The 20,398-nt window shown below is 48.5% G+C and overlaps 1 protein-coding gene across 1 annotated transcript in view; it reads left to right on the top strand.

The window, feature by feature from the left end:
* cep112 (centrosomal protein 112) overlaps window positions 1–20,398 on the top strand; it is a 91,327-nt gene that overhangs the window by 51,962 nt on the left and 18,967 nt on the right. The window contains exons 22-23 of the mRNA XM_076024111.1: window positions 11,972–12,034; window positions 16,136–16,285. Of these exons, the coding sequence (XP_075880226.1) occupies window positions 11,972–12,034; window positions 16,136–16,285 (213 nt within the window). The remainder of the gene's footprint in view (window positions 1–11,971; window positions 12,035–16,135; window positions 16,286–20,398) is intronic.

Genomic DNA, 20,398 nt, shown 5'->3' with positions numbered 1-20,398 from the left:
CCTCCCTCCCCCCGCAACCTGTCGCGAACAGGTTCAGCACCAACTTCCAAATGCACAGCTAATTCATTCACGATGTGAATTATGGATCTTGCTGTGCCAGGATAATTCACACACACAGACACACACACACACACACACCCGAGACCCGGCACTTTTGGCTGTAGAATCGTTCCGCAAGTAGCTGCGGAACGATGGTGTCGTTCACGCCAGACTTGAAGCGTGATGCACCTCCGCGGCCAGCTCGCGCGGCGCAGCGATAGTTTCAGCGTCAAAAAGCCAGAGGACAATGAACAGTTTTCCAGCGCTGATAGAACGTAATCAAACACCTTTGCATCAGTGCGTGATCTACGCCGCGACTGGCGCGATATTATGACTTTGCACACGCAACGCTCAACGTCATCCCGTGTGACAGGTAGAAAATGTGATGTTGTCGCATGACTGATGTTGATGTGGTCGATTTCATCAAAACAAGACCCCTGAAAGCGCTGCTATTCTCTGCACTTTGTGATGAGATGGGAGCACAACATAAAGCTGTGTTGTTTCACAGGGAAGAAAAAATTTCTTCCTCCAAGGGGGGGGGTGACAGAGAAAGTTTGGGAACCACTGCCCTAATGCCATGCAAGTCTATGGGGTCAAAAGTCAACTTTGTCTTAGAGACATGGGACCACTTGCAGGTTCATCGGGATCCCTCAAGACACAGCCACATGTAATTTGGGGCTTCTTTCTGTGTCCCAGTGCGGTTGTACAGCCCTTATCATCCTAACATACAGTATGTCCATCTATGCAGGTTAAAACCTGCACACTTGTCTGTGTGACGTGTGCAGGGAGCCATTGTATCGTTTTGAGAACCTTTTTATCTCAGCCATCGTGTAAAAGACGGCACCACCGCGGCGTCAGAGGTCACTTAGAGCAAACGGCAGCGTTCCAGCGGTCACACACGCTTATTTTTTTTTCCTCCTTCCTTCACTATCTTACTGAACCAGGAAGTCCTTTAATTGGAACTTCTGACATCCTCCCCCCCCCGCTCTTTCTTCCTCCTCTTCTGACTCATATTCGCTCCACCATCGCCTACCGCAGAAACTGGAGCCCTCGTCCGGGAAATTCGCTCATAATCTTGTGCTGGTCTAGCAGGAAGCTGACCTAAGGTGGTGTTGATCAGAACCTAATCCCTCGAATGGGCCCATCAAAGAGAGCGTTTTTCATTAGACACCATCCCGCACCAGCTGCGCAGCATTAGCACTGGAATGCAGGGACCTCCAAAGCACCCTGGCAGCCATTTTGGATGCATATGGTGCACAGAACCAATGTTGTTGTTTTTTTTAATGTGTTTCTTATAAAAGGGTTGGAGATGCAAGAGAAGGTGCAAGCTTATTACAGCTCGTTTGAAAAAGAAATGCTGGTTGCTATCGGTGCACTTTTATTTCACCTCGAAATGTGAAAACTGATTTGCAGCAAAAATAAGTCTTTCAGACGCCCTTTAATGCCCCTTTTTTCAGACACAGGCACAGAAATTGGTGCGTAGCCGTCAAGGAATCTGGAGTGGATTCAAAACTGCGAGGCCGAGCTGATAACACCATAAGCAATGTGCCGGTTTGGCTTTGTAGGGGGGGGAAGATGAATGATTTCTCTGTCCTTTTTCGTCAGCTAAAAGTGCACGCTTCAAAAAAAAAATATATATATATATATTTATATCTCCAAAGGTTGAACATCTTGCTTTTGCCCCTTTATTCTACTTTCTTATCTGTCTCCAAGTTTGACTTGGGAGTAGGTTTGAAGAAGTTTCACCACTACGGATTTTTCTTTTTTTTTTTTCCCTCCACGTGGTATTGAAGTCAGCCGGCGCTCAGATCCATATTGACTCGTCCGCCCCTGTTTTGTAAGCTGAAAATTTCTCATTCTTTTGATGCAGACAGAACTGCTGTCCTCTGCAGTCCACCGCTCTCTTGGAAGCAGAGCCCAGGCAGGCCAGCTTTCCCCCTTTTTTCTTCTTCTTTAAGAAAAAAAAAAAAGGCATCTCCCAGATCCTGGAAAAAAGCGCCAGAGAAATCCATTAAATCCATTAATGGATTCCCATCAAAGACACGCGCATTTAAGGGAGAGACAGAGGGATACAGTGGGTCAGGGGGGAGGTTGGGCTTTTTGGGGAGCAGGCTGTCGGAGTTGATGGAGTGAAATAATGGGGAGGAGAATATTTGAGAAGATAAAAATCGGGGATGTCAAGATAGGTGTGTTCATTTGAGATCCATCACTAGGGAAGATGAAGGGAGGAGGAAAGTGATTGGGTTCTGGAAGGGAGGCACTTCTGAAGTTTCATCTTTTTGTGCGTACGCTCACGAGTGCGCAACACCCGGCAGCTCCCAATCTCCGTCCTCCACTGAGGGCAACGTGGAGCCGCCTCTGCACACAGATAGAGGCGCCTCATCTTTTCCGGGTCTGCACTGAGACCAGGACCCATTTTTTGCTCTCGCCGGCGCCCCCGTCTCCTTATCTGACTCTCCGATTCTCCTCCACACCTCCGCCTCTCCTGCCAGCAGAAGATCGCTGGGGCTCTCTGCACGCCTTGGCCACGCTGACAGAGCTCGCAAGGCAAATTTCCGAGTGCCGAGCCCAGCTGCCGCGTCATAAACGCCGCTTGAAGTCAGAATTTGGGCCTGGAAACTGTGAGGAAGTTCAGTCGACCGCAGGCTCGGAATCCAGGATGGCAGCGGCTCCGTCAAAGCTCTGCGTCACGCCGCTTCGGTCAAAACAGTGAAGGCAGCGTTTGTGCTCTTGACTCGTCATGGCAAGTTCAACGTGATGCAACTCTGGCTGAATTAACTCTGAATTAACTCGCCGTAAGATGGAGGACTTGCTCATGGTTGGCATTAATCATATTCTGTAAGTGAATGAGCTCTTTGTCGCTGTTGTCCAGCTTTCGTTTTCTTTGGGAGCAGAACCTTAAACTCACGTTTACTCATAACCCCCAAGTTTTCGTAGGTGTGTGAGTCTCCTGCACGCTGGCATTTGAATGTATAAGGTGTGTTTGCATGTTTTACGGCCAAACGCGGACGGACTTGTTGGGATTGAGGCGGAGGGTTGCCCACCTCCACCGCCGCCGCCGCCGCCGCCTCAGATCAAAGGTGCAGGATGTTTCATCAAACTCTAAACCAGCTGTGACAAAATCGCCCGCGGGCAGAGAGCAGCCAATAAAAAAGCATCTCCTTGGCATGCAGCAGCCAATGCCTGCCGTCCGTGTTGCCGCGCCGCCGCTGCCGTCCCTGCGGCCGTGGCCCTTCGTGACACGCTCCACATGAAAGGCAGGGCTGTTATTTTTTATTTTTTGGTTTTCTTATGAAAGTGTCAATTACTGTGTGTTCTCCGGAGCAACTGTTTCTTTATGCACTTTGGAAATATATACACAAGCCAAACTTAAGGGCTGCTTCTTTAAAAAAAGGATGCAACTCAGTTCACTGCCGACAGTTCTGAAAGCGAGTTGTCGTCCACGATGTTGTCATAAGCAATGATGCTGTTTGTGAACGATTTAATTTTAAGTTGGAAGTAATTAAGGTTTTATAGTATCAGATATATATTATATATGCTGAGTTAGCCAAAATAATGCATACACACATCCGGGGAAGAAAAACTTGCATAAATATTTCAATACCAAGATTCCAAAACACGGGACGAGGTGTTAATATCCTTTGTGCAAAAGGATATTAACACCTCGTTCCGTGTTTCAGACATTCAGACATCACTAGATGAATGCAGACCACCTTTAGCCTCTACAGGTGCTCAAAGTACTGGCCATTGGCTTCCAGACATTTATGCCCTCGTAGTTTATGGCGAACTACTGCTTGGGTAAAGTTGGCCAAAGTGTCCAATGGGATTGCTGCACGTGCATTTTCAATGTCTTGTCTAAGGGCCGCCAATGTCGATTTCACAGTGTTATCGTAATTTGATCAAACTTCGAGAGAGGTATCTAAATATATAGAAGTACTAAAAATTTAATATTTAATGGAGTTTTATTTTCCTGATTTGTGTAAACATTATTTTGTCTGACTGTGACTCATTTCACTGCTAAGAGTTTCAAATTATTCATTTGTTGAAAAGACAACACATTTATTTCTATTCGTAGTTGGGCACCGTATACCAGATAGGCATGAATGAGAGGCCATTGTAAAGTGCTTTAGGGTTCCGTGCCGGTGCTGTATAAGCGCAGTCCATTCACCATCCGTTTGATGATGTCAAGGATGTTTTTGACAGGTCTTCCTTCAGTCATCCACCATGCATCCACATCATCATCTGTGCAAAGAAAACGTGTGTGCTGCTGTTGGCCGTTTGTGTGCAGATTCAGTTTTTTTTTGTCTCCGTCTTTGTGTTTGCGTCGCTCCTCTCAACCCTGCGGCCTCTGTGTTTCCTCGTGTTGTTGTGCCTCTCGACTGCCATATTTAGAACCGTGCGCTTTTGACCGGGGCCACCCAAGTCGCTCGTGGTGCAAAGCGAAACAGCGCAGCACAACAACTTCCCCGAAAGTCGCCGCCGCTTCTTCCCCCCTCCTGTGTATTTCCAGCCCGTCACAGCGTTCTCCCTCTCAGCCAGAAGATGGTGGTACAATGTTGTTGTCATTGTTGTCACAGCCACAGCGGCGGCGTCTTATTCCTTTCTTCTTCTTCTTCTTCTTCTTCTTCTTCTTCTTCTTCTTCTTCTTCTTCTTCTTCTTCTGCTTCTTCTGCTTCTTCTTCTTCTTCTTCTCTTGACCCCCGTCGTGCGCCGACTTATTAGGCCCTGGTCCTCTGCCATCCACAGATACATGAAATCACATTATTCAGCCGGTCATGGATTAGAGGGAGGAGGAGGAGAGAAACACGGGCTGATCAAAGCCAGGGGGCCCACGTTCGCGCCGCACGTTAACGAAACGAAAACTCAAAGACAAAGAGATGTGAGAGGAAGGCAGAGTTGGAGGATTTAAAGTTTTCGGAGGAGTCGGAAAGTTTGAAGTTTTTTGTTTTTTTTCGACACGGGGACGTCGACCTGACCCGCGTCGACACGTGCGACAACCTGAGCAAGCGCATGTTGTGTGTTTGTGCGCGTGCACGCGCGGGTTCCCGCAAGAATGAAAAAAAAAAAAAAGGCAGGGGCCAATCAGAGCTCCCCGTTTTTTCCCTCAGCACACCATCAGGCCCGGCGGCAGAGAGAGAGAGCGAGGGAGCGAGAGAGTGAGAGTGAGAGTGAGTCACCCGGCAGATGAAAGAGTCAAAGCAAAAGGCTCCGCCGTCCCAAAAAAACATCACACAGCTCCCTCGCTCACTTTTTGAAGTCGTCCAAGAGGAGGAGGGAGGGGAAACGACACACTTTCTCAATCGCATTAAAACATGGCGTCAGGCAGCTCCCCATCTTGTTGCACCGCTGTAGATTACACCCGGGTTTGAAGTGGAGTTTTAAGTGGGACACTGAGATATTGGCCTCTGTTTTCCCCCTCTCCTTTTAGACTTTCTTTTATTATTTATCTCAATTTTTTTTCCTCTTCTTTTTTTTTTTTGAAGTCGGCTCAGATTCGTCCCACGTCCTGACCATCAGGAAGACTCGCTGATCAAAGTGCGAGCGCGGGCGCGAATAGTCGCGTTTACCTCGGCGCAAGTGGAGAGATTTACAGCAAATATGGCGAGACGTGAGAGTTTAAGAGTTTAAGACAAAGGCTCAATACCATTTCTCTCTTTTTTCTTCTTCTTCTTCTTCTTCTTTTTTTTTTTTTTTTTTTTTACCCCAACCACCACCACCGCAACCACGTAGCCCATTTCCACTCTAACCGAGCTTCTGGTCGTTGAGATTTCCAGCCTGCCGAACGGGACGTCCCGTCAAGATCGCATGACACCGGGCGGCCGCCTGCAGTGGTGAGCCAGTGAAGATGCTTGTGTGCGTTGTTGACAAATAAACAGCAAAACAGCACAATGCGACAAATACAAAATTCTAAGTATACATATAAATATATGCATGTACATTTTCTATACCTGTTCCTCCTGCACTCAGTGTCATGGAGGTCTGCTGGAGACTCTCCCAGCTGACATCCCAGCATGACACACCATAAGTCGCCAGCTCATCGCAGGGCCACATAGAAAGACATACAACCATTCTCACACACACACACTCACCTATGGACAATTGAGAATTCACCTCACGTGCATGTTTTTGGACTGTGGGAGGAAGCTGGAGAAGCCGTGCAGACACAGGGAGAACATGCAAGCTCCACTGCTCCATGCGTCGCCCCACCTTGAATCCATTTCAACAAAATTAAAATCAAGATGGCCTTTGCCGACCAACTAGATTTCCATGTATAGGGTTCGAGTCCCGAGAGATTCTGAGATTGTTTGGCCTTCGTCCAGCGAGTTACCTTGAAACATTTAGAAAGAGGGGGGAAAAAAAACAACCTCAACCCCCTGGAGCGAGCGTACAAACTTTATTGCAAAAAAAAAGAGAAAGACAAAGTTGTTTTGAATTCAGCTGCTTCCATAAATCTTCCAAAGCGGAATTCTCGCCGAGCCTTTTCAAGGGGCCATTTAGCTCCAACACACTTCCAGATTGGCCCCTTTATCTCTGCAAGAATCAAGGCACCTCGCACCTAAAACCTGCACCTGCAGAACGGCCCGAGTGGTTGCAGCCGAGCCTGAAGTCAAGAAAGGAAAGAAAAAAATAGTTTCTGTGTGTGCTGAAGCCAGAAAACGAGGCATCGAGGCGTTTAGCCGCTGACGCCGCAAACTGCTAATGGCACGTAATCACCGCTGCAGAGTACGCAGCGCGTGACTTTCTGTTCTTAAACGTGCGTTCATCTGTGCGCGCCTGGGATGTGTTGTTGTTTCTGCGCTGTGCGTGTTTGTGTGTGCGCGCGCGCGTGCGACGCAGCGGTGACAACAGCGAGCAGCAGCGGGGGGGGGCTTTGGGTGGGGATCAGGAGAATCACTACTGACAGGCGCGGATGGCAAACTGTGAAATGGAAATAAAGCCTCTTGTCATGACACTCTCGCCGCTCGTCTCGCGCAGCGCGGCGGCGGCGGTGATTACACGCAAACAAGCAAATAGCGTCTCCCCCTCCCAACCTCGCCGCTAGATTGAACCTCGGGATCGTCGTGCGAGCGGCGCACACGACGAAGAGGAGATTTTTTTTTTGTTGTTGCAGAAACCGAGGAGGACTTCCAGGGGGGAATTTCTACGCGGCGGGGAAGGGGAGGGGCCTCTTTTAGTAGTTTCAGCCGGGAGGCCAACGCGGCACATCATCGGCGCGGAATACAGCCCGTCGTACGAGCATGAGCTTGTTACCACCTTCAAAACGCAGCCGCTCCTTGACCTGATCGGCCATCTGTCAGCCATCAAAATCATGTCCTCTGTGTGTGTGTGTGTGTGTGTGTGTGTGTGTGTGTGTGTGTGTGTGTGTGTGTGTGTGTGTGTGTGTGTGTGTGTGTGTGTGTGTGCAGTGACATCACCCTTGCGTCAGTAGTTTCACGTCTGCTGTCAAGAGTTCAGCTTCAGGACCATGATGAAAACCATAATTGCCCTTTAGCAATGTGAGCTGATTTGAAACATATCAGACTTGAAAAAAAAAAAAAAGTAAAGGAAAGGGGGGAGAAAAAAAAATGCCATATGGAGGTAATATCCTGTCTGGGGGCTTTAAACTGCTCCAAACACTTTCTGGATGTTGCTGGTGTTCTGACACGCTCGACGGGGAAGGCGCGCATAGCTGCGCGGAGTGAATGTTTACTTTGGAGTTTGTGTTTGTGCGTGCGTGCGTGCGTGCACGCGCACGTGTGTGTGTGTGTTCCCGTCCATTAGCAAGGATCCAACGGTGCGACGACGGCGCTGCAACACCTTGAGCAAATTTCCATCCGCAGCTCATAAATCAAGCGAGCGGGTGTGTGTGTGTGTGTGTGTGTGTGTGTGTGTGTGTGTGTTTAACCTCCGTGCATCCTGTTTGACCATCGCCTGTGTGTTTGAGTAACTGTGACAAGTGTGCATGTCGCTGCTCAAAGTGCATCTGCGCACCTTTTGTGTGTGCGCGCGTGTGTGTGTGTGTGTGTGTGTGTGTGTGTGTGTGTGTGTGTGTGTGTGCGCGCGTGCGTGTGCGTGTTTGGCCCCGTTCCCACTGCAGATTATTAATTAGGCTCCCGTAAGCGGCGCATGCTTTGCCTTTCTTATCCACTTCCACTCTCGCAGGCACGCACGCACGCACACACACACACACACACACACACACACACACACACAGTCAAACGCACACTTCCAGAAGTACCCTCCCTCCGCGCACGCGCGCACTTCAAAGCGGCCCGCTCTGCGCACAGCAAGGATTAAGAGGCGATTCAAAAGCCAGATACTGCCTCAAAGTGCCTTCAGCACCAAAATGCCTTTGGCAGGGCACAGGTAGTGTCTTTGAAAGTACTCACACACACACATACACACACACACACACACACACACATACCTGGGCTTTTAATCTTGATTTTTTTTTTTCTTTTTTCTTCTTTCCTCTCTTTGTATCTGTGACAGTCCTGCTGGGCTATTTTCCCGCCTTGCATGTACTATCAGTATCTTCATCTATTTCCAGCCATATTTAACGCACGTCTGGATGCTTAACTTGTATAATGCATGGCGCGGGTAACGCTTCCTGCTAAACTCCCCCGAGTGGATGTAGGTAAAAGGAATCGGCAAGTAGCGAGCTCTTTATGTTTTCATGAAACATCTGAGCCTGTGCGGATGTCGGCGGTAGGCCCCATATGTTTCCCATGATCGCGCTCACATGCGAAGCCCACACGGCGGTGCGCGGCGCAGCGAGTCACGCACGCCCTGTTACCTCATAGTCGGTTGTGAAGGTGATGCTGCAGCGTGAGTCTGATCCTAAAATGTCCCTGTGCAAAACCTTCCTCTGAGATGTCTCGGATGAGGCTCGGCGTGCCTTGCTCTGAAAACCTTCCAAGTGTAAGCCAAGGAAATTGAATTTGTTGGTTTCCAGACTGCAGTAATATCAGCGTCTGTTCATCAGTTTTTGTATCAGATATGAAGATTTTAAGGTAGAGTGGTTGGGAATGGTCAAAGAAAGGAATTAAGGGCTTAATTAGTCTCAATTTAGACTGTTTGGAAATCCTCACCTCTCTGATGTTTCCACTTTTCCCCAGTAATGACTCATGACTGAGACGTTTAAGCTCTAAGCCTTCATTGTTGTCTTCATTGTCTTCATTGTTGTCTTTCCAAAAGGTGTGTGTTCGTCACAGGCATAAATGGTGCACCACCAAAAGTAGCCGCACTAATAGTCGCTTCTTGTCGCGGTTTGGGGTGTGTGTGAGAATCGCGTCCTTCCATCAGCACGACTTGCTGAACAAACCACAAGTAGTTCCTCCAAATGATTCACACCATTCAGTGGAAACACCCGATAAATTGTACTGAAATTTTTGAAATATCGCTTTTATTTTGCGAATGGAAATGCAACAACACCTAAAACGCACACCACAACATTAGTGCCTGATTAAAATGCGGCACTTCAGCTTTCCGGAAGATACCAGCACTAGTTGGTACACGAGTTGGCTTCCTCAAATGGTTGTTTCTGCATGGCGTACCCAGAAGAATAACATTTCCTGGTGGTTTGCGGTAACCAAAACAATAAATCACACCAGCCTGAATAGATGAACTTGTTTATTATGATCTCAGATGCATCTCATTGGTTTTGTTTGTGTGTTTTGTGGGATTCATCAACAAGAGAGAACTAGAAAGTCTTGTTCACGCGATACTGTTATAAAACAACAAGAAAAAAAAAATGTAACGTAGGTTCCGCATTTAAGTTTATTTACAGAATGTATTTGTTTATGATCATAATGGTGTGCTGTCCGTCCTCGGGTGAGGGGAGTGTGTGGCCGAGGTGGTGACGGGAAAGACAGGAAACGGCGATAACGTCGTTGACCGCAGTTTTTCCAAAGTTGGATCTGCTCATAGCCCCTTTACTTTGACCTCTGCATTAAAACTATTTTTCATCAGTTTCAATAAACATATCAGTTAACCGCAATGCAACGCTCCTGGAATTTCTTTAAGGAAAGCTGCGAGTCTGACAACCGGAATTCCTCGTTCCATGTGGTAAAGTACAGGAAAGTGGACTATATGTGTTAAAACACATGTTGAAAGGTTTTGCCACTACATGTAGAAAGGCTCCTCTGGGCCCTCTCAGCTCGATGTAGCCTCTCATCATCAGCCTCTTGGAGGCCCCTCCCGGGGACCAGCGGGCCGCTGCTCAAAGCAGCGCTGGCTGGCACTCGAAGACACGGCCCGAGTCCTCGCTGACGGCTCTTGTGTTTGCGCGGTGACAGGTGTGTCCACTTTGGAGCGGGACGCCGCTGTTTTTCAGGAAGGGGTGTGAGGGGGAGCTCCGGTGTTGACGGCTGTCGGGGGGGAGCTGCATTCAGTCAAACGCTGTTTGCTCCCCAGTTGTCTTGCCTCTCAGTGGCAGCAGGGACAAGAAAGAATAAGACGTGAGTGTGTGTGACTTGGGTTTCAATGGTCTGAATCTTCATTTTTTTGTATTGATAAAAATTATAGTGTTTTTTTACAGGTTAGCAAGGTCACACTTTACTGTAGCTTGTTTCAATCAATACTTAGCAAACGCCCACCGACTTTCCTAAAATTCCTTACACACCGAGAAATAGGCGAAGTGACACAAATAACGCAAAAATGCAACTTTTTCCTGCACACACCTAGCGCGAGGTAAATATGCGTATAAAATTTGCTAAGCGAATAAAGTTTGGAGTCCTTTTTTTCCCGCCGATGGAAAAACAATGGCATCGACGACGTCCTTAAGTGATGATGTCCTGACAGTTTTGATGTGACGTCATCGACATGCCAACATCATTTTGATTGGTCAGAGGTCCAGCCACCTCCGCAAAGCTCGACACGAGAGCCCAAAAATAACAGCCGCTTTTTCGCTCTGCGGAAATTTGCTCCCGGTGTGGAAGGTTGTATTGACTTCAAGAGGTTTGAAAAAAAAAACAAAAACAAATTATTCGCCTTGCCAATTCGCTCCCGGTGTGTGAGGACCTTTATTCGAAAAAATGCTAACGTCGCCTCATGCTAATAAATAAAAGAATGAAGCCTGATCTAATTAAACGTGGGGTCACGGGATGACGTTGGGGGAAGTTACAGCTCGCTGCTTCGGGTCCGCCAGCTCGCTCCTCTCGATAATTACCAATGTCCCCACACAATGAGCGGCCCCTCGCCTCGTTAAGGGGCCCTGACGGGCCATCGACGTCCGTGTTCGAATTCCAGCCGCTTCACAACCCCGTTGTCTCTCGCCGGGAGCCTGGCACGGGGCGACAGCAGCCCGAGTGGAGACTCAGTTGATTCTTACAAGTCCAATCCACCCCGCCGCCACCACCGCCCCTTCACCCTACCAGCGACACCTCCATTTAAAAATAAGCAGGGGGGATGAACGTTTCCGACGAGCGTTTCCGACCAACGTCTCTGTTCATTTGCGTCTTTCCCACCAATCACCACTACCCCCACCCGGCCCTATTACTAATTAGCAGCAACAGTCTAACACCCCCCCACCCAGCCACCCACCCAACCCGCCTCTCGCCTGGTTAAGTGATGAATTGTTGGCGGCCGATCAAAGTGGGTGGGTGGGCGCCCGCTGCGCACGATCGCCCATCAGTCGCCGCTGGCAAGCATCAACACTGGGACTGGGTCCGGTGCCAAGGGTGGGAGGGGCGTTGGAGGGGGTGGCACAGGTCTGCACCGAGGGGACCCGCTGCCAAAGGGCCGGGGTCAACACAAGTGTGTGTGTGTGTGTGTGTGTGTGTGTGTGTTGAGAAGGTGGCATGTGCGCTTCCCAACAGAAGATTTAATTTCGCCAGTCCGTCTCTTTGTGTATCCGTCCATCTGCGCGCCACCGTCTCACCCCCCTGCTCTTTCTCCACCCCCCCACCCCCCCACCCCCGACTCCTCCCCACCCCCCGCCCTCTCGTTGCAGGCCAACAGCCGGCTGAAGCAGGTTGAGAGGGAGTACGGCCAGAAGCTCGCCAAGTCTGCCCAGGTAATCACTTCCCTCTTCCCTCGCCCCCTTTCCTTTCACAGCCCTCTTGTTGAACTGCTCAAAAGTATGAGAGAGAGAGAGAGAGACAGAGAGAGAGAGAGAGAGAGAGAGAGAGAGAGAGAGAGAGAGAGCGTGGAGGTGCGGGGGAGTAGGTAGAGTGCGTGGGAAGGACGCCTGCTAATCGGCAGTGCCATAACTGTCCAGCAGAAGTTTTTTGTTGGCTACCACTCACGAGTGAGTCTGAATTTAAAAGACGCGCCTGAGATTCCAGTCCTTCAACTTTTACCTTTACTAACCTGGCACCTGGCAGCTTGGTTGCCTTTTTGCCAAGGTGTAGAAGGGTATAATTTGAGACAACTGGACTGGTTTAGTTAGCATGAAGATAGCTCGACCAGTCCAGTTGCATCAGCTTAAACCCTTCTACGCTAAGGTGACCTGGACAGCGGACAATCTGAATCTGAATTCCTTTTTTTTTTCATTGTACAATTAAGTACAGCGAAATGTAACTTTCCTTCCCAGACTTTCTGCCAGGGTTTGTCTTAACTTATCATCACCATCATTATTGTCATTATCATAATAACATATTAGAACAGTGAACAAATACAGTGGAGGTATTTGCACCAGAAACAGCTTAAGGCCTTTTCGACATTCCTGAACAGCATCAAAAAGATCTCGACCGCCTCTTGAGAGCCCGTTTGATTGGCTCTCCACTCCTCTCAGCACTCCAGTTTTCCCCTGCGCTCCCTGTGACCTATGCTGCTTCCCTATTTCATCTCTCTCTCTCTCTACCTGTGTCTCTCCCTCGCGTCACGTCGATCCTCAGTGAACCGTGTGTTTACCCCTGACGGCTCATCTCCTCCAAACGAGAGCAGTTGAAACTTCTTCCCCACCCCACTACCAGCGAGTCGTACGTCATCGCTGTCATTCGGAAACATGTCTCCCGATGTTCGGGCAGGTTTTTACCAAACTGGTTCTCAAGATCTCAGAAAACACCCCTGAGTGCCGAATAAAATATCCCGACCGTTCTGCCCGTAGCTGACGCTCATTAGCCCGAAGGAGCGAACCAAAAAGGGGGATTGTGGGGCGGTGGTGCTGTTGTCCTTCCTTTGTTCCCACTGTTTCAGGCCGGCTGGGCAGAGGTGCCGAGTTGAAAGTTGACGAAGCAGAATGTTGTGAGAAAACAGTGGCCTATTAGGTTGCACAACTCGGACGGGACATCGGAAGGGTGTCGGGGTGCCGCGCAAAAGTTCAGCTACGTTTGCCCCCTTATTTTGTGTGTGTCCCGGCCCGTGTGGTGCGCCACCGCAGACAAAAGTGATTAATCAAGCGATTAATCCTCTGATTTTTGGGGGGGTTTTGACGCAAAGCCGGCACAGTTTAAAAAAAAAAAAAAAAAAAACGAGGCCAGAGAGCCATCCATGCTCCATCGTGGAGCGCGAAACATTAATACCCTTCATTAACGCGGCCTATTTGTCGCAGGGCACTTAGCGGCTTTGTTTTAAAAGGAAAAGGTGCCGCACCACCCGACCCCCACACCCTGGGGGCCAACTCTTGTCAAACGTAAACACGGGGGTCCTATCGAAAACCCCAAAGGCTAAACCTCCGGTGGTTGACCCCTCAATATCTGACTCGGGGGCGTCGTTCAATGCGGCTCTCCTGCGCGGCTAACAGCCCAATTAAAAAACACACCACGCCATACGTTTGTTCCCAAGGGGTTCCGGAAACGCGCAGCGTCGGAGCGGAAGGGTTTTACACGCCTACACAGCTCGCATCCTCTTCTCTTCCTATGTCTTTTTTTTTTGTCGTTTTTTTTTTCCTTTCTGTTTAAAAGACGCGCTTTTGATTAGCCTCTACCCACTGACTAATCCAATCCTGTACGTTAGGTGTCTCTCTTGCCTCCCAGGTGGACCTGTGAACCCGACACTCTGCACTCACATCCCACTTAATGATCAGGCGTCAGTGGGTTCGATCATTAATCTTCCAAACTGTCCGCTGTGGAAGTCGGGTGGGAGGCAGCGTTTAAGTGGCGTCGGAAATACTGCAATCTCAAAGAGGGAGGAGTAAAAAAAAAAAAAAAAAAAAAAAGACGGAGGTCAGGAGTTGTTTCTCCTCGCAGAAATACCCAATTTGTCTCTGCGCGTCATCCGTTGCTGAGGCCTGCCAACACTGCCTATGACTGACCTCTTAACTATTCATTAGCTACCATCTGCCGCATTTGTTCTTTCTACGTGCATCCTTCATCCACCTACTGATACAGAAATATAGATTTTTTTTTTTCTCTCTCTCTTTCTGGATCGCACCTCTGCTGTGTTAAAGTTGTAATAATAAAATAATAATAGAGTCCACTTTTTTTTCCAAAAGTGTGTAAGGCTACAAACTTTCATTTCGCACTTTGCGCCATTAATTATGCAGGCACTTCCAGTGTTTTCTGACTGAGTGAAACTCCCACACCGGCCCGGTGGGAATTTGCACGCGCACGTGTGTGTGTGTGTGTCCAGCACTTTGCAAGAACAAGAGCAGTTGCGCGGGTCTCGTTTTCTTTTCTTTTCTTTTTTTCTTTCTTTCAAGGTAACACCGCTTAAAGGGGGGCGCCTGAAAACACACTTATATTTTATTTAACCGCCACGTACTTTACTTACAGTTATTATCACCAATCCACGTCTGTGTTTACCATACAAACAGGTGAACAAACGTCAGCCCTGTTAATTCCACCCACTCCCACCTCTCTTTTTTCCTTTTTCTTTTTTTTTTTGACTACCTCAGGTTCAGGGAGAGGTAAGCCCGCCTTTAGCCCCAAAACAGAGATGCGAGTAGGCTGGGAATATAGACAAGTCTCAACAGACCAATTACAGACTTAAAAAAAAAAAAAAAAAAAAAAAAAGCTTGGCTAGCTATCAGACGGAAAAAAAAAAAAAAAAAAAAAAGCTGCTGCACACTGTGTGTGTGTGTGCAGGAAAAAATAAGACAGACAGCTGAGTGCACCAGTTTAGAGCACCGTCGCGCCCGAGGCTGAACACCAGCAGATGCAGAGAATCCATCCAGTCGTCCACACGTAATTATGAAGCCCAGGGATGACGTCCCCATAATAATTTGCAGTTTGTCTCGCTTTCATGTGGCTTTTCCCACCGACAGAATATGCCTAATCTCTCCCCGCTTCTATCTGCGGTTGACCCCCCCCCCATCCCCCCACCACCACCACCACCACCACTCTGACTCCCACACACTCTGCAAAAAAAAATTAAAAAAAATTCCAGCCATGCTGCTGCTCCTCCAGAATCCCAACACGGTAAACAATTATGCCGCCTCACCCAAGTCCCGCCTCCCTGCAGCCCCCTCGCCCCGTCTCTTTCGCCTTCCTTCCCCATACTTTTCATCCCTCTCTCCTATTTTTTCTCCCCCCCTCCGCTTCTCTCTCATCTTCCTCCCCTCGCCTTTCTCCAGTGGTAGCTTAAATAGAATGTTAATTTTGACTGGAGGATTTCAAAGCTCCTTTTCATCTCGCCGTGCACTGCGAGTTCACCGACACAAAGTCACTGCGCTCGTCCAAAAAAAAAAAAGGGAACTTGTTTCCCCCCCCCCCTTCCTGTGTTTCCTGCCTTTTCTTTTTCCCCGTCGCTTCTCAGTCTTGTCTCGGGGAAAAAAAAAAAGAGAGAAGACTTTCTGTTTGCGCTTCAAGGTGACTGTCACCGCTAACCCAGTTCATGCCAAATCTGGAAAAAAAAAACATTCTCATTCAGATGGGAGTCTGTTTTTTTTTTTCCAACACCAGTGAAATAAATGAAATCAGCTTTTTTGGTGCGTGTGGGAAACACATTTTGCTTTACTCATCGTCTCACTGCAGTTATGTGTTTAACTTATACATCAACAACTGCAACTGTCTGGAGCCTCATTTTGTCTTGTCTGGCCATATTTGTGTTGACATCAAAGATTCTCAGCAAGTCCTTGTTTAACACAAAGATCTAATAGAGTCAACGTGTGTGCTTTTATCTATTTGTTTATTTGTTTATTATGGATCCCCGTCAGTCACTGCCTTAGCAGCGACTGTTCTTCCCGGGGTCCGAAATCACATGTTAAAAAATATCTTATGTGTGGCTCTCCCAGCTGATTGCAGAGCTGCAGACGTCGGTGTGCGACTCCAAGGAGGAGACGGTGCGCCTGCAGCAGGCCATGGAGAAGCGGCTGAAGGAGACGAGCGATCGATGGGATGGGGAGAGGAGGCGCATGTCCGCCGACGCCAATCAAGCCATGAAGGTCAGTGTTGCCAACTGCGTAATAGAAGAAAAGATGACAATAAAACACATTATAAGTGGGTTGCGACAGTTATTCAAGATTATCCAAAAATTAATTGCCTTTTTTTAACTGATCACAGTGAGTAAGATTGGTTACTTTGAGGTAAAACCCATTTTTTCCCACTTTGTTCATCATGTAAATGTCATCCCTGACTTGTTGTACATAACTCAGGATAAAGCAATTCTCTCTCGTCCTGTCATTGCTTATTGCAATAGTCTCCAAATGTTTACCTTCAGTAAAAAGGGAAGGGGGGGGGGGGCACTTAGACTTTTACAGAGCGGCCAGTGTCTTTTGTCAGAGCGCGCTTGCAGTGCGTCTGCACGGTCGCTGTCCTGTTTTTATGGCAGCTTGCAAACTTCACAGAATGTTTAAGAGGAGCACATGTATGTGTGTGTGTTTGTGTGTGTGTGTGTGTGCTCTGTGTCTGGCTGAAGCTCATAAATCTGTCTGCTGCACCTCACGTCCCACATCGTGTCGTCCCGGCAGCACCGCCGTCGCACTCTCTCACTCAACCTACCCCATCTCTTCAACCCTTATGCTACTATAGTAACCGATAAAATCAAAAGGATTGCTTATGTAAATTGTGTCACGAGAGAATCAATAGACAAGCCGGAATTTTGTATATTATTTCCTGCTTCCATCCCAGTTCCTCCTCCTGCTGCGCCTACTCCTCCTCCTCCTCCTCTTCCTCCTCCTCCTGTGTGCAGGGCTCCCAGGATCTTTTATTCTGCCGCCGTGCCCTAGCAACCAGACTGAGACACAGTGGCAGTTGATTGGGTGTGGCTGCCTAAATAAAGAGTTGTTGTGTCTGAGATCAGGGCATTTTTCCAAATACAACCTTGTCTGACTGTGGCTGCAGCTGCCTCGCAGAGTACAGTGCCCCGGCTTTAGGGTGTCCTCTCCTCTCAGGCCCTGGAGCCCAGTCGCTGCACCGTGCGCCCCCTTTAAAACACCCCGCGCAACCAAAATGAGCTGGAATAGCTCTTCCCGGGCTCCACCCTTGACTGGGGAAACAGTTGGAATGTTGAACAGTTGCGAGAATTGTAAGAACGTATTACATCTTTAAAAAGCAGCAAATCGTTTTCCTTCCTGCAGCCAAAAAACTGTAATTGCTTTTAAAGACCTACAAAACATGTCACATTTGTTGTGTTTCCATTACAGTATTTTTGCAAAAGCAATATTTGTAAAAATTTTGACAAAGTACAAATTTGCGATTTGCCGGTGTTCGTGCATAAGCTGTAATTCACGTAAAATCTTGCAGGAAGGTTTTGCTTTGTTTACATTTATTTGCTGTCAAGAATGGTTGTTATATTTCTCTCCTTGATTGCTTGTCAAAAAAAAAAATATTCCATCTGCTCCTCCGTCTAAACATAACGCATGATTTTCACGTGACATGAACTGCTCACGTGACGACGTACGTCACTGACGTGTAAATGCGGTTGAAAAAAAGTGTTTCCATGACACTTTTGCGATATACCTAAATATCGATACGTCTGAAAAACCACCTCAGGAGGGCGTCGAAACCTTTTTGCAATATTTGAGAGGTCTTTCAAAGTCTGATGTAAAAGCATTTTTTTTTGGGGGGGGGGTCTTGTATTCTTTTCTCTCTACACCCAGAAACTCTGAAACACATCAACGCTAAATCAAGCGTTTTACAAAATATTTCTTTGTCGGCGCGTTTTCCAATGGATCGCGCCGTCTGTTTCAGGAACAGCTGACAAGGTGGATTTCGGCTGACGCGTCTTCTTGTTGTAGCTCCGCTTGCCTGTAATCCTTCAGGCCGGTGACGCAGCTCACTGGCGCGCATGCTGCCTCACGGCTGCAGCTACCAGTCACAGGCCTCGGCATCTGTGTCGGGAGCAGACAAAAGCTTTTTTTTCCCCCCTTCGCATTATCTGTGTCCTCATTATTATGATCCCCCACCAGCTAATGAGGCTCCAATTAATGACTGAATTGCTTTTTAAAGGCCGGACGTGCCGGGGAAGGGAACCAATAACCGAGGGGAGGAGAAAGAGGTTACGCCCGCCAGCGCGGTAAATAAGGAGGGCAGAGATATAGAAATGAAGACTTGATGTGAACCGGAGGCTGAAAGGCACGAGGGGGAGAGGAGGGGGATAAAGAAAAGAAGAGAAAGAAAGCGACGGCGGAAGGCTGTCAGTGGGCCATCGCGGGGAGTGTGTCGCCTGCTGACATTGTTTCCATGCCGCTCACTTCAAAGGGACCCGGATTATGGAGGGAGAGCGGGGGGGCTTCAGACAATGGGAGGGGAAGAAAATAACATCAAAGTTAGCCGCACATTTGAATCGGGGATAATCCCAAAACAGTTGTTCTGCATGCATGCTGCTTTGGATCAGATTTCACTTTCTTTTTCTCCCCCTCTCCCTCTCTCTCGCTCGCTCCCTCCCCCTCTGCCATCGCTCGCCCAGTTCTGCCTTTTCTGGCCCGAATTTAGCTCCCGCCGCGGCTCTACTGTACTCGCGACTTCTTAAATGTGGGCGTTGACTGCCAAGACCTGTGTGTCTCGTAAAACCCTTTTTTTTTTTTCTTTTTTTTTTTTAGAACAACAGTCATACAGTTAAGTATGCTTCATTATATGCTTTCCTCTGTGTGTGTGTGTGTGTGTGTGTGTGTGTGTGTAAGTGACATTTAGGTGGAGGAGTATTTTTTGCACGGTGCCGACGGTGCGTATAATGCGTGCGTGCGTGGAGCTCAAAGGGTCTCACGTGCGTGTGGGGCCCCTCCTGGCTCTTGCACTGCAATTTGGTTTTTTGGGGGACCGCTCAGCTCAGTCCGAGTCACTGCAGCTCTGCGTGCACACTTGTCATATGCCGGAGTTGTCTCAGGGCCGCTCGAGAGCAAGCGTCAATGAAGCGGAGGTGGAAACCTGGAAGGGTCAAAGGTCACCTGGCTGTAAAACAGGAGTGAAAAATGCTATGCTACGCAGCTAAACGCCTGTCCTGTTTATTTGTATGTGCCAAGATCTACTTGTGTTTGCGCTGAAGCCGTTGACAACATCATGGCCGAAGCACTACAGGTGACAACTGGCTTGAAAATTCAACTTTATTTTGTTGTATTAATACACACTGTCCCTTGATCAAACAAACTAAACTAAAGCTAAAAAAAGAACAGCGATAATGAAGCAACGTAAACAAAAAAAACACGGTTCCAGCCTGATAGATAGACAACAGTAGCAGACTAGGACATAACGACAATAAGGACTAAACGTCTTCTACTGGATTATAAATGTGTATTTCCAAGCAGGAAGTGCACAGTCCCCGCCGTCAACACATTGTCGCACGCAAACGGGAAGTTGTGCGTCTCTTTCTGGTCGCTTCTCGCTTCCGTTCATGGAGTCGTTGTCATTGAAGTAAAAAAAAAAAAAAAAACGGAGGCAGACTTGCGGACAGTTGTGCGTCTTTCTTTCAGTTCGGCCTCACTTCCGAGCGCGAAGGCGTCGGATTGGCTTCCGTATCGGTGCAGCGTGAACCAGTGCGGACAGGCAGGCAGGCTGGCTGGTGCACGCTGGAGCGCGGCCAGCGTCGGGGTTAAAGGATTATTCGCTTCCTCGTGTCATCTGTTTCCCGGCATGTGTTGCCTTTTGTCTTTTGACTGAAGGGGGGGTGAAGCGGGGGGGTGGGGGTGGGTCGAGGTGAGCGGGAAGTTTAATCGCGAGGTTAGCGGGATTTACTTAAGTCCGCGGTGTGTTCGCGCGGCCGCGTGCACGGCGGGCGGCGTTCGCCGCGCTTGTACGTGTGCAAGAATGTGTGTGTGTGTGTGTGTGTGTGTGTGTGTGTGTGTGTGTGTGTGTGCGAGTCTGAAAATGTGCAGCTGCCAAAACTGACAGAACTCAAGCCCACATTAGCCTGCCAAGAAAAAGGTACAAAGCCACACACACACACACACACACACACTCGCTCTATCTTTTCCAACTCTGTGTCTTCGAACTCTTTTTTCCTTCTTCCCAAACTGTCTACACACACACACACACACACACACACACACACACGTACACACGCACGCGTGCACGAACACACATGCTCACCTCGCCCTGCCAAAAGGGAGAGAGGTGGCTGG

The sequence above is a fragment of the Nelusetta ayraudi genome, unplaced genomic scaffold, assembly GCF_046127955.1.
Source record: "Nelusetta ayraudi isolate G7.1 ecotype Tasmania unplaced genomic scaffold, CSIRO-AGI_Nayr_v1 ptg000016l, whole genome shotgun sequence".
NCBI classification, from domain to species: domain Eukaryota; kingdom Metazoa; phylum Chordata; class Actinopteri; order Tetraodontiformes; family Monacanthidae; genus Nelusetta; species Nelusetta ayraudi.
Note: the sequence above shows the minus strand (reverse complement) of the source record. Positions and strands in the feature narration are given on the sequence as shown.